At 39.0% G+C, this 24,109-nt stretch overlaps 1 protein-coding gene across 5 annotated transcripts in view; it reads right to left on the bottom strand.

Annotated features, from left to right (window-relative positions):
• The window catches only part of fbxw2 (F-box and WD repeat domain containing 2), a 101,520-nt gene that overhangs the window by 20,425 nt on the left and 56,986 nt on the right, over window positions 1–24,109 (bottom strand). The window contains exons 3-6 of one of the 5 annotated variants that reach the window (XM_062031077.1): window positions 22,129–22,351; window positions 21,622–21,735; window positions 16,510–16,749; window positions 13,659–13,853 (exon numbers count right to left, since the gene is read on the bottom strand). In XM_062031077.1, coding sequence (XP_061887061.1) covers window positions 13,659–13,853; window positions 16,510–16,749; window positions 21,622–21,735; window positions 22,129–22,351 — 772 coding nt within the window. The remainder of the gene's footprint in view (window positions 1–13,658; window positions 13,854–16,509; window positions 16,750–21,621; window positions 21,736–22,128; window positions 22,352–24,109) is intronic. The other 4 variants (XM_062031078.1, XM_062031079.1, XM_062031080.1 and 1 more) reach the window with 4 other exon arrangements.

Below are 24,109 nucleotides of genomic sequence, written 5' to 3' on the forward strand. Positions count from 1 at the left end.
TCCCAAATATTCTGAATATACAAAATACTAGTTGACTGTTCTTTTTCTAGAAATGTGCACTTCAGATATTGTATAATATATAGGGAAAACGTTTTAGGAATAAAAATTACCAAATTTTTCAATATTTACAACCTCACTTTGAACCAATTTGATAAAATGGCCCATATATGGTGGTATAGGTCTAAACCACAGGTGTCAAACTCAAGGCCCACTCAAGGCACATCTGGCCCACCACATCATTTTATGTGGGCAACGAAAGCCTGGAAGTAATATGCTTCAGTAAAGTACTTTATCTTTTTTTACTAAATGTATTTATTATTTCCACTGTGACGTAAACATACATGTACTGCATGCAAATGCATATATTTAAATATAATATTATATAATAATGTAACTAATATTATATTATAATAAATTACATGTTTTTATTTAATTGAAAATAAATACTCGACTCTGATGAATCTGTAATAACAATCTTTTTCATGTTAATATTGTAATGGTAGTTGCATTTGTATGAATTTAGGTTGTCACTGTTGGCGTTAATGCACTTTTTGTATCTTTTTACGCATTGAAATCAGAAAGAACGCAAATTTCCGGAAGTCCGCGCGTCCCCGGGACGCAGAATTTATTTTTTTATTTTATTTTTTTTAACCGACCCTGCCTTTTATTGGTCGTCTTCAAAGTAATAAACCTTCCGGTACAATGTCTTAAATTTTGATTCGCTGAAAGTTTTATCAATCACAAAAACTGCCACAGTTTGCACTCGAACAACTTTACCGCAAGGGGCTGTCAAAAGAATGACTTCATGGTAAACACATGTAAAGTCAACATTTTTAATTTCATCGTGTCCCATGTCTCCAGTAAATGAGTTGTTTTCGTCTTTGTGAATCCATGGAAACTTCACTTTTTTCTCCCGCTGGATTGACATCGTTCGAGGACGGAGAAGGCTAGCTGTTAGCTTCAAGCTGACCAGCAACCGACCAGACTCCTCCACCCCAAAAACATACTTTGCAGGTCAACAAACGGGGAAAATATGTGCCTTTTGAAGTGTTAATGTGCGAGGAGTGTTCAAAAGGAGTCTCTTGGAGAAGTGGCTGACAAGTTAGCAAGTGTCGCTCGCATCGCTGACAGTGACGTCATCACTGTCTTTGTTTACTGAAGCAGAGATGCTGACTGTGCGTTATGATAAACGCACGTGTCGCCAGTGTCTGCTTTTTATCGATAGACTTCCATCCATCCATTTTCTACCGCTTGTCCCTTTTTATCAGATTACATTTTTTATTATCTATAGCTGGGGTGTCAAAAGTGTGGCCGTGAGGCCATTTGCTGCCCGCAGCTAATGTTTTAAAGGCCCACAGCACATTCTAAAAATACTATTAAAATAAACAAAAACATAACAAAAGTGGAATAAAAAAGCTTATAGGTGAAATGTAATTTAGAAAAAGTTGCAATGTTGACTAATAAAAAAAAACGGTTTATTTTTCTTTAAAACTGCAATTGCTCAAAACATAATATTGAATCAAAATCAATGTTTTTATGAATTATTGACCTATCCAAGGCTCCGATTACTTCACATCAAATATTCCACTTTGAAAAATATTTTTTGTGGAAGATTTTGCATATTTTGTGTGTTTGCCATAAAAAAACCAGTTTTCTTTGACAAAAAAGGCAGAAAACAAACAAACCAAAAAACAACATAAAAAAACAACTTAGAATTGAGGGATGGATCTGAAGTTGATGTAGACTCTAGAGATTTAAGTGTTAAATAAATAATGTATGTATGCCCTGGCACACGATTATCATAACTTCATGACTGAAGCAAAAAACTTTTTACACTTTTATACTGGAAAAAAATACACCTACAACTTATTAAAAAAATATATAGAAAAAAGTACCGGCAGCCGTAAAGTTTAGATCCATGAAGGAAAGAAGAAAGTGAATGAATGTTTATAACTGAATACATTTACATATGCATAACAATTTTTTTTCTTTTGTATAATTTTTTTTAATGAATTAAGTAACATTTATGACAACTTTTTTCCAAAACACAATATAGAATGTGAGAAATAACAAGATATTGCATACATCTATCATTTGATTTAAAACGGTTACAAAAATGTGGGACCCCAAAAATTTACTGTGGGACCCCATTTTTATGACTTGATGGGGTCCCTGGGACCCTATTTTGAAAATTCTAAGTGACAACATTGGGTTGTAAAGTAGTTATAATCTGTTGTAATAATGAACTATTAGTTTCCGGTTTCCTAATAAACCATCTATTCATTTTCTACCGCGGGCGGGCTGAAGCCTATTACAGCTACACTCAGACGGAAGGCAGGGTACACCCTGGACATGTCGCCACCTCATCGCAGGCCAACACAGTTGTAACACATATAATTTACATTGCAGCCTCCTTTTATTTAAGTAAACAACAAATATCTGATTGACTCATAATTTCAGAGCAAGTTATCCATTAAATTGTACTTTGTAAAATTGACAATATATTTTACAGGGAAAAAACTGCTCAGTCGCCAGAACTTTACCGTAAAAAAAAAAACACGGTACTGTTCTTCCATTTACAGTAATACACCATCAAAACAACAAGCGTAGATTTTACGTTAAAAAAAACGGCCACTCCTTTGCCAGAATTTTGCCATTTACAGTAATTATTGATAAATGATAAAACTCTGACGACTCAGCTGCCAGTGTAAAGATCTTAAAAAATTTTTTTACAGAGTATGTAAAAATATAATGATCAAATACATATGCACTTGTATCATAATATCATGAGGCGAATCCTTATACATTTATAATAATTGATTACTCACTGTTGCGAGCGGCCCTCGAAGGACAGCCATAACTGCGATGTGGCCCTCAGTGAAAATGAGTTCGACACCCCTGGTCTTAACGCTTAATTAATGCTGCTGTACATGTTAAACGCTGTGTTTGGCCGCAGCCAATTGACACATTTTCACTTTGGCCCTTTGAGGCAAAATGTTTGGGCACCCTTGGTCTAGAACATATTTCTAACATTAGATGACCTATCCTATTGTAACAAGTCAGATGCATGTGCCCGATTAAAGGAAACCAAAGGCAGACGAGCATATGGTTTTACCAAATGGAGCAGATGGGAAATTAAGCTTTCCTTTTCCTACACTATGACTGCAAGAAAATCCCTTGCTTAAAACCATCCATCCATTTTCCACCGCTTGTCCCTCTTAAAACAAAAAACAAAAATAGAACTACTAAGTGCACGCAGCAGAGGAATACGTAGGCGTGCGTTGCTACACTGAGAAATTATGTCACTGTTGTTGTTTTTTGTTAACTTTTTTTTCACGTCATTATTTCACGCACAAGCCTTCTGAAGGCAGTTCTTCAAAAAAAGGAAATTGAAAAGTGAATTTAAATTACACATTGTAAAACAAGTGCTGGAGAATACATCCATCCATCCATCGATTTTCTGCCACTTGTCCCTTTACAATTACTAAGAATTGTTGGTGAACAAATATTGTTCAACAATCAGTCATATTCAGATTCATCACAGTACAGTGGAACCTGACTTTTTGTTAGTAATCCCGTCCAAAAGGTCACATGAAAACCGAATTGTACGAAAACCAAAGCGATTGTTCCCATAAAAAACAACGTAAATCTAATGAATATCAACAAAAAACACATTTTGTAAAGAATAATGTCCCTATCAGTATACCTATAGCAGGGTTTCCCCTGGATTACCGTTATATACTGGCGGTGGGGGCGTGATCTATATGACATCATAATATATATCAGAACAATAATTTTGATTTGCAATCATGCATATCTTTAAAAAGGCTAAACAAATGTTTTATGTATATATAAAACAAGTATTAGTGTTATTAGTTATTAATAACACCGTTAATAATATTAACATGTTTTTCTAATATCATCAGAATTAGAATCACAATCGGCTTTAACTCAAGGAATTTGACTTGGTAGACTGTGCTCTTTCAAAGCAGTTTGAATTGTTGCTGCTTATTGTAAAAGGTAACACAGGCTAACCTTTATTCTGCCTTCCCTGTTTGTTGCAATTTGCCAAATATGTACACTACATTGGCCCTAGTGTGTGAATGTGAGTGTGAATGTTGTCTGATAATCTGTGTTGGCCCTGTGATGAGGTGGCAACTTGTCCAGGGTGTACCCCGCCTTCCGCCCGAATGCAGCTGAGATAGGCTCCAGCACCCCACGCGACCCCAAAAGGGACAAGCGGTAGAAAATGGATGGATGGATGTAAACAGTCCTTCGAATTACTTTAAAAAAAAAAACTTTAGGTGTTTAGTTGATATTCTTCACAATGAAGTCATTGTAAAACTAACCACACTGAAGAAAATATATTGTATATACACATGAAGTGCACATTAATGCAATACAATTATACAGCATGAAGGTTGAGCTGTAATGCCGCTAGCTTCTTTTGGAATTTTGTCTATCGTTCACAATCATTATGAGAGACAAGAACACACATCTTTTCTTTTTTTTTACGATTTCAAAGATGATAAAAAACGCTTCGAAGATGCGGCTAATGAGAGTCACCATTGTAGCCTTCAGAGCCCTTTAAAAAAACTTTAAAACCCTTGATCATTTTGTATACACGCTGCAAGTCTACATATAATGTAGTAACAGACAATTTCATAGCAAAAATTTCGGTATATATATATTATATATATATATATATATATATATATATATAATATATTATATATATATATATATATATATATATATATATATATATATATATATATATATATATATATATATATATATATATATACATATATATATATATATATATATATATATATATAGAGAGAGAGAGAGAGAGAGAGAGAGAGAGAGAGAGAGAGAGAGAGAGAGAGAGAGAGAGAGAGAGAGAGAGAGAGAGAGAGAGAGAGATATTATGGGTGTAACGGTACACAAAAATTTCGGTTCGGCACGTACCTCGGTTTAGAGGTCACGATTCTGTTAATTTTCGGTACAGTTAGAAAACAACAAAATATACATTTTTTGGTTATTTATTTACCAAATTTGTAAACAATGGCTTTATCCTTTTAACATTGGGAACACTATAATAATTCTGCCCAAAAATAGAAATAGCTCTGTGTGTGATGGATGTGAGCCACCACTAGGCTGATCAGTGCAACAGCAGGCAGTCATGAATGCTATGGATAATAATAACATACACAGGGTCGATTGCCAGGGTTAATGTGGTCAACATATATAAAATAAAAACTAAATAAGATAAGGCTCAGAATGGTTTCTTAACAAAACCTTTCAACATATAAAGTGCTTTTTTTGAGTGATTGATTGAGACTTTTATTAGTAGATTGCACAGTACAGTACATATTCCGTACAATTGACCACTAAATGGTAACACCCAAATAAGTTTTTCAACTTGTTTAAGTCGGGGTCCACGTTAATCAACATTAAACTGCCTCAAGTTGTTGCTCAGATTAAACAAAATGACAAAACTTTTCTTCTACATGTAAAAAGTGCAACATTAAACAGTTTCCAAGTCAACTCAGCCTCAGATTAACTTTTCTTCCCCCCCCCCCCCAGCCCCAGTTTATCCACATTGTCTGCAGAAAGAGCAGACCTGCTTCCAGTTACATTGTCTCCAGGTAGTCCCTGGCTAACTTGGCAGTAAGAGGATATATGGGCTCATTGTTCTTCCACCATAGAAGTGGGTCAAAATCTAGTTTTTAATGCAATATGGTCTTAAATCTGCTGCTATAAAAACACCAACGACATTTGTTATTGCTTTAGCCCTGTCTGACTCGCCGAGGAGAGGCTGCTTGAATGCGGTGTTTGCACGACACTCCTCTTTCTCTTTGTTGAAGCGATGTTCACTTGGGGGTGGTGACGCTTCAAATGGGTTAGCATGTTTGACCGCTGCTGAACAATGTCAGCCAACTTCCGTCCTCCATTGTTGTATCGCACCGCGAAGCCGGAGTGTTCCCAAACGGTATATTTAACGAGGCAAGAGGGTCTTCCAGCTCTGCCTTTTACATGTGGTCGTAGCCCGGTCGCTGCTAGCATGCTGTGTGTTGTGCCTCGGTGTGCATTGTTTACACAACGTGCAGTACGCTACTTAATATGTCCGTGTGGAAACTCGTTCGGTACACCTCCGAACCGAACCGAAATCCCCGTACCGAAACGGTTCAATACAAATACACGTACCGTTACACACTTAGCAATATGTGATATGTTCAATATTTACCGTATTTTGGTCATTTTAATATATGCCGGAACTAATTATTCGGCGCATTTATTTCCGTTTCCATAGCAGCGCACGTACAACGAAGAAAACTATTTTTGGACAAATGAGGATTCACAACCATATCTTTTTAAATCTTAATTTATAGAGGATGAACTGCTGTAGTGTTTGACAACAAAATTAAACGTAATAAAAGGACAAGAGATCTCATTAGTTTGTGTTTTTTTGTGGTTGCTATGCCTAAATAAAACTACAAAGACCTGCTTGTGCAAATAAACTAACTTCATGTCAAGTCCTAGTAATAAATATTGTGATTGTTGGCCAAATCCACCGTATTTGTATTGTCCATTTTCATAACAAAACTAAAAGCTTAGTTATTGTTGTGCAGGAAAGCCAAGTGCTTTATTCGCCAAGGATGACCACATTATAGCGTCACTGGTGATATTCGTTAGCATCAAGAAAATACCCTTAATAATATTAATAAACTAGATGAATAGATCTCTTGTACGCTCAACAGCATATACTGAATCTTGATATTGCTAGCAAACATTGCTGAACAACAGGGACATTTACAGCTCAATAATGAGACAAAATATGAACTTCACACTATCAATCATCAGTCAATCAATGTTTATTTATATAGCCGTAAATCACAAAAGTCTCAAAGGGCTGCAGAAGCCACAACGACATCCTCGGCACAGAGCCCACACAAGGAACGTGGATGTGAATGACTATGAGAAACCTTACAAACATAAATTGTAGATGAGACTAATATTATTAGCAGGAAATCAACTGCAAACAATTGTATCCTTCTTCCTCATTAGCGTCACGATAACAGCAGCACGGCAATCGTTATGTCAATCACATATGTTACTTAGCGATGCACGAATAAGTCCAACATTGTCTTTCACAGATTGTTTAATTTGTGGACCCCTCAGATGTAAATACATGATGTGCCTCCAATCTTTTCTTTCTAAATACCGTAAATGTCAAATGACGTTAGACTTAGACTTCGTTTTTATTGTCATTCAAATTTGAACTTTACAGTACAGATAATAACGAAATTTCGTTGCATTAGCTCATGGTAGTGCAGGATAAAATAGCAATAAGGTGCAGATATAAATAAATAGATTACCGTACAGATAAATATATTGTACTTTTGCATATGCATCCACGTTTATGGATGTATTTTACATTGTCTTTATATTCCAGCGAGTTAATCCATTTTTGGGGGGAGGTCATATCGAGCAGTAAAATCTTGGTGATGGTAAATGATTTAAATCTTAAAAAAAAAAAAATTCTTAAGAGTGTATACATCCACTCCATCCCATTTAAAATATTTTTTTCATGATCGCTTATATATTTGCCTCTAAAGCTTTCAAAATACACCCAAATCTGCACTGGTTCAGGCAAATAAACAGTAGTCTAATGGCTATAGCCAATAGTATGTAAATATTAGACTGCATGTTGTTGTTGGCATCCGTAAGTCTCGGAAGACAATGGATTGGCGCCCCTTGGATATGTTTTAGTTGGTGATGCAGCGTCTGCTGTGGTTGTACAGACCCACACGGGAGTGACAGTCTCTGTTGCACTTGGTGCATTTGTAGGTCAAGTCAGCTACAGGATGTAGTTGCTTGCTCTTTCTCTGAGCTCGCTTCTCATCTGCAAGCTGGCGGAGTTTTGCCTCGCCAGCTTTCAGTCCAGTGTTCACGGTGTGTCTCCAGCTGGATCTATCCTGAGCAAGCTCTTCCCAGGCGTTCGGGTCCATGTCGAGCGCTTTCAGGTCACGCTTGCAGACATCCTTGAAGCGGAGATGTGGCCGTCCCGTTGTCCTCTTGCCTTAGGCAAGTTCTGCGTAGAGGATGTCTTTGGAGATCCGGCCATAGTCCATTCGGCGCACATGGCCCAGTCGTCGAAGGCGACGCTGACGAAGGAAAGTGACCATGCTGGGAATCTTGGCTTGCATCAGCACCTCTTTGTTTGTCACACGATCACTCCATGTAATCCCGAGTATGCGACGGAGGCAGCGCATGTGAAAGGCACTTAGCCTCTTCTCCTGCGAGGAGTACAGAATCCAGGATTCGCTGGCGTACAAGAGAGTACTTAGCATGCAGGCACGATACACAGCGATCTTGGTGTTTATTGTCAGCATGCTGTTGTTCCACACTCTTTGCTACAACCTGGCCAAGGTTGTGGATGCCTTCCCGATCCTCTTGTTGATCTCTGCTTCCAGTGAGAGGTTGTCAGTGATGGTGGAGCCAAGGTATGTGAACTGGCTGACGACCTCTAGTTGATAGTCATTGATGGTGATACAGGGTGGTTCAGCATCTTGGGCCATCACATTTGTCTTCTTCAGACTGATAGTTAGGCTGAATTCGTCGCATGCCTTTGCAAAGCGGTCCATCAGGCTCTGTAGCTCTTCTTCTGTGTGGGTGGCCAGAGCAGCGTCATCTGCAAACAGCATGTCTCTGATGGTTACCTCCCGGACCTTGCTCTTTGCTTTTAGGCGAGCCAGGTTGAACAGTCGGCCGTCTGACCGAGTGTGGAGGTAAACACCCTCGGTCCATGATACGAAGGCGTGTTTCAGCAGAACGGCAAAGAAGATGTCGAAGAGAGTGGGAGCGAGGACACAGCCCTGTTTAACGCCACTGCGGATGTCGAAGGCATCTGACGTCGAGCCGTCACATTGTACTGTGCCTTTCATGCCGTCATGGAACGACTTGATCATGCTCAGGAGTCTCGGTGGGCAGCCAATCTTCGCTAGGACTGTGAAGAGCCCATCCCTGCTGACAAGGTTGAACGCTTTGGTCAGGTCTATGAAGGCCAGAAAGAGGGGCTTGTGCTGCTCTCTGCACTTCTCTTGCAGTTGCCTGATGGTGAAGACCATGTCAATGGTTGATCTTTCCGAGCGGAACCCGCACTGTGACTCTGGGTACACTCTATCAGCAAGCTTCTGCAATCTGTTCAAGAGGACGTGTGCGAAGACTTTGCCTTCGATGCTTAGGAGAGACATTCCTCTGTAGTTGTTACAGTCGCTTCTATCACCCTTGTTCTTGTACAGGGTAACGATGTTGGCGTCTCTCATGTCCTGAGGTACTGCTCCTTCCTCCCAGCAATGACAGAGGAGGTCGTAAAGATGTTCCCTCAGTGTGCTGTCGCCGCACTTGATTACTTCTGGTGGTATGCCATCCTTCCCAGGCGCTTTCCCTGAGGACAGGCTCTCAATGACCTTCTTCAGTTCAGCCACAGTAGGTTTCTCATCCAGTTCAGCCATGAGAGGGAGGCTTTCAATGACTGCAAGTGCATCGTGTGTGACTTGGTTCTGTCTGGAGTACAGTTCGGAATAGTGTTTCACCCATCTCTCTAAGTGCTTGCCCTTGTCCTGGATGGTCTCGCCCGTGGCAGACTTCAGTGGCGCTGTAACCTTCTTGGTGGGGCCCATAGCATTCTTGATGCCCCTGATGTTTCCAGTATCAGCCGCTAACTGGATGCTCTGGCAGAGCTGGAGCCAGTATTCGTTAGCACATTGCCTTGCTAGTCTCTGTACTTTGCTCTTGGAAAATCTGTACACCTGCAGAGTCCTCTGGCTGGGGGATCGCTTGTATTCCAGGTGAGCTCTGCGGCGTTCTTTTACGGCTGGAGTGAGTATGGAGGAGTTGGCCTCAAACCAGTCGTTGTTCTTTGTCTGCTTCTTTCCAAAGACCATCATGGCAGTGCTGTGTACTGACTCTCTAATGCGGTCCCATCTCTCTGTGGCTGAGCCACCAGGAGGATCTGAGTCAAGCACCTCAGAGAGAGACCTTGTCAGGATGTGCGGTCTTGCTCACATCTATGCGGGGTTTGCCCTGGGGCCTGGAGCGATGGATCTTCTTAGGCAGAAGTCTCATCTTGGAGTACACCAGCGAGTGATCAGTATCGCAGTCAGCGCTGTGAAAGGTGCGGGTAAGGAGGACACGCTTCAACGCAGACCGCCTGGTGATGATCAGGTCTAGCTGGTGCCAGTGTTTGGAGCGAGGGTGTCTCCAAGACACTTTGTGCTGAGGCTTTGTCTGGAAGAAGGAGTTGGTGATGCTGAGGTCATGGTATGAGCACAACTCCAGGAGTCGTTGCCCATTCTCATTCATCTTTCCAACACCAAACTTTCCAAGACAGGAGGGCCAAGAGTCGTGGTCTGCGCCCACTCTGGCGTTGAAGTCACCCAGCAGTATCAGGTGCTCTTCTTTTGGGATCCTGTCAATAAGAGAGTCTAGCTGGCTGTAGAACTCATCCTTGGTATCCCTGGTGGCACTGAGTGTTGGTGCATATACACTGATCAGGTTGACGGGCCCAATTGTGGTGTGGAGATGGAGTGATAGCAGTCTTTCTGTGCCTTGTTTACAGGGTTCTATCATTCCCAGTAGAGAGTTCCGGACAGCAAATCCAACGCCATACTCTCTGGTTTCCTCGGCACTCTTCCCTTGCCAGAAGAACGTAAAGTTATTTTTTCTGAGAGTTCCAGAGTCGGCAAGCCGCGTCTCCTGCAGTGCGGCAATGTCAACCTGCAGTCTCACAAGTTCATTGTTGATGACTGAGGTCTTCCGGGGATCGCTGATGGCCTGGAGGTCGTTGGACAGTCCTGGTGTCATTGTTCTTACATTCCATGTGCCCAACTTGAGGGGAGAAGTTCTCATTTTTGAATTTGAATTTCTTGTGTTGTTGCCTGGTGCAGCAATCGCAGTCCACTTGTCGGATACTTGTACCCTAAGCCCTACGCACCCAGTAAGGCAGGCGGACTGTGGCGGGACAACACCTATTTGGCTGGGGGCTGCCCAGCTTGAGGCAGGCGGTAGTTGTCCAATGAGACGTGGTGTTCTCTCCCACCGACGAAAGCAACCCATGGCGCCAGCTCTACGCCAATCAAGCGGATGGCTTATAACCGGTAACTGTTGCTTCCTGTGTTGTTTCGACGCTTTGCAGCGAAGCTGGAGTGTCCTGTATACAGTTTTTCCATTCATACAATACATCACTTAAATTTGTATTGATGTTACAAAAGGGTTTTCATGTAAAAAAAAAATATATTCAGTCGTGGTCAAAAGTTTACATACACTTTTAAAGAACATAATGTCATGGCTATCTTGAGTTTCCAATAATTTCTACAACTCTTTTTTTTTTGTGATAGAGTGATTGGAGCACATACTTCATATTCATGAAGTTTGGCTCTTTTATGAATTTATTATGGGTCTACTGAAAATGTGACCACATCTGCTGGGTCAAAAGTATACATACAGCAATGTTAATATTTGGTTACATGTCCCTTGGCAAGTTTCACTGCAATAAGGTGCTTTTGGTAGCCATCCACAAGCTTCTGATTGAATTTTTGACCATTCCTCTTGACAAATTTGGTGCAGTTCAGCTAAATTTGTTGGTTTTCTGACATTTACTTGTTTCTTCAGCATCGTCCACATGTTCTCAATGGGGTTTAAGTCAGGACTTTGGGAAGGCCATTCTAAAACCTTAATTCTAGCCTGATTTAGCCATTCCTTTACCACTTTTGACGTGTGTTTGGGGTCATTGTCCTGTTGGAACACCCAACTGCACCCCAGACCCAACCTCCGGGCTGATGATTTTATGTTGTCCTGAAGAATTTGGAGGTAATCCTCCTTTTTCATTGTCCCATTTACTCTCTGTAAAGCACCAGTTCCATTGGCAGCAAAACAGGCCCAGAACATAATACTACCACCACCATGCTTGACGGTGATGTTCCTGGGTTTATAGGCCTCACCTTTTCTCCTCCAAACATATTGCTGGGTATTGTGGCCAAAGAGCAAAATTTTGTTTCATCTGACCACAGAACTTTCCTCCAGAAGATCTTATCTTTGTCCATGTTATCAGCAGCAAACTTTAGACGAGCCTTAAGGTGTCGCTTCTGTAGCAAGGGCATCCTTCTTGCATGGTAGCCTCTCAGTCCATGGCGATGCAAAACACGCTTGACTGTGGACACTGACACCTGTGTTGTAGCAGCTTCCAATTAATTGCAGACCTGCTTTTATGTGGTTCTCGGTTGACTCTTGATCATCCTGACCAATTTTTTCTTAGCAGCAGGTGATAACTTGCGTTTTCTTCCTGATCGTGGCATTGACAAAACTGTGCCATGCACTTTATACTTACAAACAATTGTCTGCACAGTTGCTCTTGGGACCTTAAGCTGCTTTGAAATGGCTCCAAGTGACTTTCGTGACTTGTTCAAGCCAATGATTCGTTTTTTCGGATCTGTGCTGAGTTCCTTTGACTTTCCCATTGTCGCGTTTGTAACCAAGTCTAATGACTGCATCACATGAGCCCTATTTAAATGGGCTCATGTGAGGTGTCGTCAATCATAATCACTCACATGAAGTTAAGAGGCCATGCCATTAAGCTAATTTGATTTGATTGTAACTTTTCTACATCACCAGAATTGATAATGTATGTTGCTGTATGTATACTTTTGACCCAGCAGATTTGGTCACATTTTCAGTAGACCCATAATAAATTCATAAAAGAACCAAACTTCATGAATGTTTTTTTTGACAAACAAGTATGTGCTCCAATCACTCTATCACAAAAAAATAAGAGTTGTAGAAATGATTGGAAACTCAAGACAGCCATGACATTATGTCCTTCACAAGTGTAGGTAAACTTTTGACCATGACTTGCAATTAGATGCAGTATATGTATTTTTTTTTGTCAAAACGGAAAGAACGAATACATTTAGTAGGAAAAGATAAAGTACTTTATTGACGCGTATTATTTCTAGGCTTTTGTGGGCTACATAAAATTGTTGTGGCAAGCGGAATCTGGCCCTCAGGCCTTGAGTTTGACACCTGTGGTCTAGAGAGAATACAATATAACAACATTTGGAGTGTAAGCACTGTTGCAGTCATGTAAGAAGAGGTCTGATCGATCCATAAATTGATGGCGTCAATATATATTTTCAATACTTGAGTGATCAGTGATAAATGTATAAATGAACATTTCACATCACTTTTACCTTCATTGAAGACTTTTGTTGGCAAAGACAGCCACAAGCAGAGAGGAAGGAATAGAGAAAAGAGGTATTTTTGAACTTTATTTCTTGAATTCAATAGTGTTTCTCATGTTCTCTGTCAAAGTGCTGGCACTCGAAACTTTGTTTGGTTTCGTGGTGGATTAATTTGCAGTCGAACAGAGTGGGATTCTTTGTTTGGACACTCCATTCCACAAAATGTTATCCGAGCTAACATAATGGTTTATTATAGTACGCCCAACGTACGATATGATTGTATAAGAAAACTGGGGCAAACTTTAGGCAAACATTGCTGCCAAAAACTGAATCCTACAAAAAGCGGGGACTCTGTACCAGCGTACTTGTATCATACTCCTAAATAAATAGCTGGTCCACATTGAAACCAACCTGCTCCTGTGTGGCCACGGAACTGCTGAATTTTGGCCCCTGTGCTCCACTCCCAGCATGCAACAGTGTTGTCAAAGGATCCAGTCACCAGCTTCTGCTCATCAAACTTAACTGTGGCACACGTGTGAGTCTGAATTCCATAAATGCACTGCCCAGTGCGAACATCCCATAATTTGGCAGACAGATCATCAGATCCTGAAAGAACATATACAGGTTGTTGAAAATGTTACGAAAGTAAAGCATACTTTTAAATGTCAGTACAAACCAAATATTGCAAAACAAAAGTGCCTTTTGTCATTTCTACAAATACTGTAGGCAGGATTTAGAATGTTTTGACATATTTAAATCAGTTGACAATTTAGAATAGCTTTGAGGAGGCAGAAAATCCCAATTGTTACACCGAGTTCTAAGACTATGGTAGAAAAATAATTGTTGTAGCTATCGATTATTTTAGTAATCCATTGATTAGTTTGTTTGATTAATTAAGCAATCAGATTAAACACACTTTATAGATTTAATGCGTATTCCAGGGGAAAACAAACAATATTTTTCTGCTTGCCACAAACTGCATTCCTTTTTCTCATAAATACACATCATCAACATTCAAATTGCACTTTTAACATGTGTGCATTAATGAAAATAAAACAACATACCACATCCCGCAGGCGCACTCTATTGCAGCAGCTGTGCGGAAACTATGTTTGCATACACACACTCCATGTGGTCCAAATTGTATTAGTTACACTCATTAAATGGTTAATGGAAGCAACATAACATAAATCAAAGCTTTTTCCAATCAAATTAATCGATTTAATTAATTAGTTGTTGCAGCCCTAGGTCACAATGCTTACTAGTTGGTAGGAATCAAATACTTACTGACCACTATCAAACACAAAATAATTTATAAATTTTTTCAAGTTATTTTAATGTTGTACTGTTCATATTTTTGTAAAGGGTAAAGTTACAGCAGAGGTTTAACTGTTTATATTCCTCACTATGTGTGACACTGTTTGCTTTTTTGTTATCAACTCCAACATCAGGTCAGGTGTGGGTTCGTCTGTTGTTGTATAGCTATGCAAATGATTCCAAATTGGTGTAAATAGCATGATTTATTTACTCCAAAATAAAAAATGGTTTACAAGTGACAAGCAGGACAGGCCACTAGATGGCAGAAGATACATAATTAACAGAGTTTTGTACAAAGAGAGTATGGACAACTAAACAACAGGCTCCATGTGTGCTACTAAGGACGTGTGCAGTTGTGCATGCGGTCATTCTGATGTTATACAGCAGCTCATGAACTTACAATAAAACATGCTTTTATTTAATCAAAATATAAGTTTGCGGCCATATTTGAAGCACTTTGCTGTAGTATTTAGTGACCAGTAGGCTGTGTAACACGTTCCTGACGGCGCATTAAACGTAAAAATATACACAACCAAAAAAATCTATTAGCCTTGTTTTGACAAAATCCTCATTAGCTTTGGACCAACAATTATGGAGAAATTGTGATTTTTGTCAGAAGTATGTCAACGGTGGTGGCTGCCTCCAATTAATTGTTTTTAATCATTGCATAATCACTGCCCTACACTACACACACACATACATACATACATACATACATACATACATAACAACACGCACACACACACACACACACACATACATATATATATATATATATATATATATATATATATATATATATATATATATATATATATATATATATATATATATATATATATATATATATATATATATATATATATATATATATATATATATATATACTACCGTTCAAAAGTTTGGGGTCACATTGAAATGTCCTTATTTTTGAAGGAAAAGCACTGTACTTTTCAATGAAGATAACTTTAAAGGCGTACTGAAATGACATTTTTTTATTTAAACGGGGATAGCAGATCTATTCTATGTGTCATACTTGATCATTTCGCGATATTGCCATATTTTTGCTGAAAGGATTTAGTATAAAACAACGACGATAAAGATCGCAACTTTTGGTATCTGATAAAAAAAAGGCTTGCCCCTACCGGAAGTAGCGTGACGTAGTCAATTGAACATATCCACAAAGTTCCCTATTGTTTACAATGATGGCCGCCAGAAGTGAGAGAGATTTGGACCGAGAAAGCGACGATTTCCCCATTAATTTGAGCGAGGATGAAAGATTTGTGGATGAGGAAAATGCAAGTGAAGGACTAGTGGGGAGTGGAAGCGATTCAGATAGGGAAGATGCTGTGAGAGCCGGGGGTGACCTGATATTCAGCTGGGAATGACTACAACAGTAAATAAACACAAGACATATATATACTCTATTAGCCACAACACAACCAGGCTTATATTTAATATGCCACAAATTAATCCCGCATAAAAACACAGGAGCTTGTTATGCTAGCTCCTAGCTACTAGCTCGAGCTAGTTATAGCTCGAGCGGGTTATATGGACGGGATCCCGTATATATAACCCGCCAATACAATTCAAACACCTGCACAACACACACACTCACTCAGCCCAAAGGACCGTTCACCTAACCCAAGGTTCATAAAGCTTATATATTTAACCAAAGTTACGTACGTGACACGCACGTACGGGCAAGCAATCAAATGTTTGGAAGCGCGCGGGTGGGACCTGATATTCAGCTGGGAATGACTACAATAGTAAATAAACACAAGACATATATATACTCTATTAGCCACAACACAACCAGGCTTATATTTAATATGCCACAAATTAATCCCGCATAACAAACACCTAGGTGTTTGTTATGCTAGCTCCTAGCTCGAGCTAGTTATAGCAAGCGATCAAATGTTTGGAAGCACAGCTACGTACTCACGGTATCGCGTCTGTGTATCCAAATCAAAGTCCTCCTGGTTAGAGTCTCTGTTGTCCGAGTTCTTCGATCTTGACTGCATCTTTCGGGAATGTAAACAAACACCGGCTGTGTTGTGTTGCTGACTTCCCTCGCAAAATATCCGCTTCGCACCGACAACTTTCTTCTTTGCTTGCTCAGCTTCTTTCTCCATAATGCAATGAACAAATTGCAACAGATTCACCAACACAGATGTCCAGAATACTGTGGAATAATGAGATGAAAACAGAGCTATTTCGTATTGGCTTCAATGGGGAAGCCATACCTCTGTTAAACTGGCTACGTCACGCGCATACGTCATCATACCGAAACGTTTTCAAGCGGAAGTGTGGCGGGAAATTTAAAATTGCCCTTTATAAGTTAACCCGGCCGTATTGGCATGTGTTGCAATGTTAAGATTTCATCATTGATATATAAACTATCAGACTGCGTGGTCGGTAGTAGTGGGTTTCAGTAGGCCTTTAAACTAGTCTTAACTTTAAAGAAATACACTCTATACATTGCTAATGTGGTAAATGACTATTCTAGCTGCAAATGTCTGGTTTTTGGTGCAATATCTACATAGGTGTATAGAGGCCCATTTCCAGCAACTATCACTCCAGTGTTCTAATGGTACAATGTGTTTGCTCATTGGCTCAGAAGGCTAATTGATGATTAGAAAACCCTTGTGCAATCATGTTCACACATCTGAAAACAGTTTAGCTCGTTACAGAAGCTACAAAACTGACCTTCCTTTGAGCAGATTGAGTTTCTGGAGCATCACATTTGTGGGGTCAATTAAACGCTCAAAATGGCCAGAAAAAGAGAACTTTCATCTGAAACGCGACAGTCTATTCTTGTTCTTAGAAATGAAGGCTATTCCACAAAATTGTTTGGGTGACCCCAAACTTTTGAACGGTAGTGTATATATATATATATATGTATGTATGTATATATATCTATTAAGGGTGTAACGGTACGTGTATTTGTATTGAACCGTTTCGGTACGGGGGTTTCGGTTCGGTTCGGAGATGTACCGAACGAGTTTCCACACGGACATATTAAGTAGCGCACCGCACGTTGTGTAAACAATGCACACCGAGGCACAATACACGACGTGCTAGCAACGACCGGGCTACTACAACATGTAAAAGCCGGAGCTGGAAGACCCTCTTGCCTCGTTAGGATCTCCCGTTTGGGAACATTTCGGCTTTGCGGTGCGATACAACAATGGACGACGAGTGGCGGACAAAGCGAAAGCGGTTTGCCGACATTGTTCAGCAGCAGTAGGGTATGCTTCTGCCAACACGTCAAACATGCTAACCCATTTTGAAGCGGCACCACCCCCAAGTGAACATCGCTTCAACGAAGAGAAAGACGAGCAAACAGCTCCGGAACGCATTCAAGCAGCCTCTCCTCGGCGAGTCAGGCAGGGCTAAAGCAATAACAAAAGTTTTTATAGCAGCAGATTTAAGACCATATTACATTAAAAACTAGATTTTGACCCACTTCTATGGTGGAAGAACAATGAGCCCATATATCCTCTTACTGCCAAGTTAGCCAGGCACTACCTCGCCATACCTGCTACCTCCACAATGTGGATAAACTGATTTTTCTGGCAAAAAAACATGAATATTGAGTGAAAGTCACCAGGGTTAAAGGCTGGGGGGGGGGGGGAAAGAAAAGTTAATCTGAGGCTGAGTTGACTTTAAACTGTTTAATGTTGCACTTTTTATATGTAGAAGAAAAGTTTTGTCATTTTATTTAATCTGAGCAACAACGGAGGCAGTTTAATGTTGATTAACGTGGACCCCGACTTAAACAAGTTAAAAAACTTATTCGGGTGTTACCGTTTAGTGGTCAATTGTACGAAATATGTACTGTACTGTGCAATCTACTAATAAAAGTCTCAATCAATCAATCAAAAAAAGCACTTTATATGTACAAACGGTTTTGTTAAGAAACCATTCTGAGCCTTATCTTATTTAGTATTTATTTGATATATGTTGACCGCATTAACCCTGGCATCGACCCTGTGTGTATATGTATGTTATTGTTATGCTTAGCATTCATGACTGCCTGCTGTTGCACTGATCAGCCTAATGGTGGCTCACATCCATCACTCAGAGAGCTATTTCTATTTTTGGGAAGAATTATTATAGTGTTCCCAATGTTAAAAGGATAAAGCCATTGTTTACAAATTTGGTAAATAAATAACCAAAAAATTTATATTTTGTTGTTTTCTTACTGTACCGAAAATGAACCGAACCGTGACCTCTAAACCAAGGTACGTACCAAACCGAAATGTTTGTGTACCGTTACACCCTTATATATATATATATATATATATATATATATATATATATATATATATATATATATATATATATATATATATATATATATATATATATATTAATAAAACAGACATTTTTTGTTAACACCTTAAAAGTGTTTAACAAAAATACAAGCATGTTTAAAGCATACAGATTCCCTTCTTTAATGACGACAAGAATATAAGTTGGTGTAATACCTTGTTCTCATGACTTGTATTAATTTGAATCAGACATGATTTACAGTAGTGCTGATAAGTTCCACAACTTCCCGTTTACATTGAGGAGGGAAAAAAAAGTCTTCCTTTCTTTCCAGTACCACATCAAAGTGGCAGGTTTCTAGACTCTTATTTGTCAAGCTTCCATACTCGTTTGTATACCCTTCAAAAAAAATACATTGGAGGCAAACTCCGTAGCTAACTAGATTGTGTGCGCTAGTTTTATGACACCCTTATTTTGTAGCACAGGTCAGATGGAGCAGGAGTTTTATTGCAAAGACAGGAACTGTGCAGTCAGTCTTTACAGTTTTGACAGCAGGTACAGCGAGAGAGTCTGTTAAAATAAAAGTGCTTGTTAGTTTTCTGCCGGTCGTTTTTTTCTTCATACTGAGCTCTCAGCGGCCAGCATCATTTCACAAGATCCTTGGGTGCCGTGAATGTCAATCAAGTGACGAAAGTGACGTCATAGTGAAAATTGATAAGCGCTCATTTTTAGTTCTATTTTTTTAATGCCTGGCTGGTGATCAACTGACTCTCCCTCCGCGATCGACCGGTAGCTCGCAATCGACCTAATGGTCACCCCTGAATTAGCTTAAAAAGGGGGTGTATATTTATGCAAACACTGATTTTACCTTGTAAAGCAAACCCTTGTTTATCGCTGTTAATTGGCCTGATCATTCGGGAAAAGTAAATACATTTCCACAAAGTAGGAGTTATTAATTGTAAATCGAATATTTTCATAGCTAGAGTATTGAAAGAACGGTTTACGACCTTGTAAATGTATAACAATATGAGAGCCCTCTCGACATTAAATAACACCCACATAATCACCGTTACACTTGCTTAAAGGGAAACTGCACATTTTTGGGAATTTGGCCTATTGTTCACAATCATTATGAATGACATGACGACGGTTCATCCTAATGACAGCAGACCTAGTACAGTAAGTTATATTTTATTTTGTTTGCTGGCTCTCATGAAGTGAGCCGTAATCAGGGATGTAGTTAAAAAAAAAAGCGAACAATGTGATGTGTTTTGAAATTAATGAGCCGCGTATGCTTAAAATGAATACGTAAATATCAAATATTAATATAAATGTGCCTTTTATTATATTACATATATACTTACATCATGTATATAAAACCTTACCTGTTTGGATGTTTTTAAGGGCTTTATAAGCAGAATAGAGTGGCTCCCATAAGTTATATTGTAAGCAGACTATTGATCGCATTTATTTCCTATTTAGAATGCATTAAAAAAAACATCTGTCACCATGTTTCATAATGATTGCAAACGATAAGCAAAATTCTAATCAAAGGACAACTCCCCTTTGCTTAATCCAATATAGTAGTGCTTTTCAATTAATTTTTTGTCACACCACCCTCAGAAGAGGAAAACATTCTCCGCAGTGACTATAAAATTGTTATAAGTAAACCTCTGCATAACATTGTATCATTACTAACATTAAAGAAAACAAAAAAAAACAAACAAAAAAAAAGAAATATGGATCAACTTGCAACAAAAAATAACTTAGCAACATTGTTTTTAGTCTGTAACAGAAAAGATTAACAAACTGTATAATATAACATAATATAATAAACTAAAATAATATAATATAAATATAATATAATATAATATTGCATAATGGGAGTGTGAATGGTTGCCTGTCTGTGTTGGCCCTGCAATGAGATAGCGACTTGTCCACGGTGTACACTGCCTTCCACCCAAGTGCAGCTGTGATAGGCTCCGGCCCCCCGTGACCCCGAAAGGGACAAGCAGTAGGAAATTGATTAATGGCTAATAATAAACTCAAATGTATCAGCAAAATTAACTCAGGAGCACAATATATATACCACACTTCAACCTACAAAACAATGGATAAAACCATTTTTGCGTTTTTTTTTTTTTTTCAATAATGTAAGTCAGGACTAGTGGCTACAATGAGTAAGTTTTGTAGTGCACAGCTTTTTGAAGCGGGCTTTGAAGCATGATACTGCATGATACTGATAAGGCATGTTTCCGGGGTCACACTGCGCCCCCACCCCACCATTTGAGATTAACTGCAATATAGTAATGCTACCTCAGGTTAAGCCAATCAGTGGCTATGATACTGAACAGCACACTCTGATCTGTTTAGTCTCATCTACTGTAGTATTGATAATTTCTGTCATGATCCGTCACTACTGATCATGTCTGTTTTTGGTTTGTTTTTTATGTTTCCAGTGCTCCTAAGCCTCCCATAGTTAAGTTTCCTGTTGCTAAGAGCATTGAGCATTTGTTCCCCACCAAGTTTAATTTTCATGATGAGTGGCTCTACCTGCAACCGCCCTATTTGTGTCCTTTTTTAAGCCCACGTCACTACGCACTCGCTACTCTCGAGACACGACAAGTTGTGTTTGCTTGTTCTTGCCACGTTTAAGTGTTTTCTTTTCAACGCTTAAATATTTCAATGTTGGCGACTGTTAGGTTGTTTCGCTGCACGGTACACTAGCGTCTTAATTTTTGTAATTTTGTCTTGCCTTGGATTAAAAAAAGACTTCGCTTACCTGCAAGCTGTTTTCCTGCTCGTCCTTCCGCATCCTGGGGAACACAATCCTTGCTACGACGGGACCCGAACGCAACAGTTTTAGTCCATCTTGCCACATTTATGTTTGAAAATGCTTAAAAAAAAAAAAAAAACGTACAACAGGCTTTGAAAAATAAAAAATTGGCAGTAGAGCTAAGCCGCAAATGTTGAAGTGCGATGTCACGCGGGACAACTTGATGTTTTTAAATAATTGACAGCAGTTTGTAAAAATCGGTTTTCACCTTGACAAAGAGAATTACACCTCATTGCGGGGCCAACACAAATAGACGGGCAACCATTCACACTCACATTAATTAATTACTATAATGATTCCAATAATAAAAGCAACAAAAGGCTGAAACATCCAAGGGGGGTGAATACTTCTGCAGGGCACTCTAGGTATTCTACTCAGTTACTTTACTTTGCTCAGTTTATACAAACATATTCTGTAAAAGTTGACAAAAAATAACATTAAGAAACAGCATACCTGTACAGAGTAGACCATCCTTATAGTAGAGAGCATACACACGAGCACTGTGGCCAATCAGTGAGGACGTCTCAAAGGCCTTCTGATCCTTCAACTGCATCATTCGCAGCTTAGCCTTAATGTAGACACCCTTCCAATGGGATGCATCCTGAATGGACTCATCGATCCTCCAGCCAAGCTTACGACAAGCACTCTGCCACACCTCCAGGCATGAGTTTATCACCTACAGAGAGATGGACACACATTACACTTTCAACATGAGAATTCCCAAAATAATTAGAATAATTAGAATAATTAGAATACAGTGCTTCCTGGGGGAAGTGAATGCTAAGTGCTACACAATGCTAAGTGCTAAAGCGCTTGTAATACCATTACGTACATGTCATTTCTTAACTTTTTTTTAAAACATTTGTAAAGTTGTTATTAATGTCATTATTTTGTACAATTTAGAGGGATTTTTCTTTTTCATTCCGAGCGCTGTTAATGCTTCCGGATGCAATGTGCACATGCTATACATGGACGTAACCAAAAGATTGTAAGCTAAAAAGCTCATCAAAACTAAATTTAGGAAAGAAGAAAATTCAAAGCAGAAACACTTAAAAGGCAAAGAAAGCTAACAAAGAGCAGCGTTTCCATCCATCCATCTATTTTCTACCGCTTGTCCCTTACGGGGTCGCGGGGGTGCTGGAGCCTATCCCAGCTGCACACGGGCAGAAGGCAGGGTACACCCTGGACAAGTCGCCACCTCATCACAGGGTCAACACAGATAGACAACATTCACACTCACATTCATTCACTAGGGCCAACGTAGTGTTGCCAATCAGCCTATCTGTCATGAATAATTTCATGAAACAAAAGACATAACAAATTTAGCATTGTTGAAATTAAGCTAACATTATTCATAGTCCTTCTAGCAGTACCAGTGTCATTACTACATGAAAACTCACAGAACAAACAACTTAATTTACTTTTAACCAGTAGTAAATATATGTAAAATATGTAAAAAGAGTAAGCACTCCTTCATTTTAATACCTTGTAGATTTTGAGAACCAGGTTTTTCCATGTAAATGCTTACCAAAATGGATTAACATTTCAATTAACTTGAAATGTTAGATTTTTTTTTTATCAATGTTTTGAATGTTCCTTGCAATCTTAGCTATAAAGAGCTCATTATTTCAATACAAATTGGAAAATAAATACTGTATTGATTGATGTTTTACACATTTTATACTAGATGGCAGTAAAAGTGCATACTCTGTGCTCGTTGTCAAATTACTGTAAGGTTTAAATTAATTGCAATTACTAATAGTAATATTTCATTATAATTATAGAAAGAAACACTATCAAAAGCTTCCTTATTGTCTGCGGTCTGCTCTGTCGTCCACAAGCTGCAGACATTCTCCGTGTATGTTTTACACTTGAAAAGTGTTTTTCATCTTAACACTTTCCTTTATCTTCCAACACGTTTACCTCTGCACTTTAAGAGTATTTGTTAACTGTTGAGAGCGATCTATAGCGCTAATTTTTGCTGGTAAATGAGAGACGATGAGAGATTATCATCACACGTCAACATCTCTGGAATGTAAATGCTACCTCTTTTCTAGGTCAGCATGGCAAGTGAGAACATGTTAATTTACTCACTCTGGATAGCACATTTTAAATAAATATATACGGTAAACATATGTAAGCTAGAAAGTACTGCTAAATGTGTATATACTACATTACCCAGAAGGCTCTGCGCTGCAGATGGGCTGAGCTATGCAGGAAGATGACAATTGTGCCATTTTAACAATAAAGAGTTGATGTATTTGTACACGATGCTGTTTCTGCTTCATCTACATAAAAAACAAACAAAAGTTTTGATTAAACAGGTGACATTTGTGTTTTAGCGCCGCTATGGGTCAATTTGATTGGCAGAAATGATGCCAATTGGCTAAAATGTGCAAGGAAGTTGTGGTCAATAGACAAGGTTGCATAATTT

Source organism: Entelurus aequoreus, linkage group LG21 (assembly GCF_033978785.1).
Source record: "Entelurus aequoreus isolate RoL-2023_Sb linkage group LG21, RoL_Eaeq_v1.1, whole genome shotgun sequence".
Classification (NCBI taxonomy): domain Eukaryota; kingdom Metazoa; phylum Chordata; class Actinopteri; order Syngnathiformes; family Syngnathidae; genus Entelurus; species Entelurus aequoreus.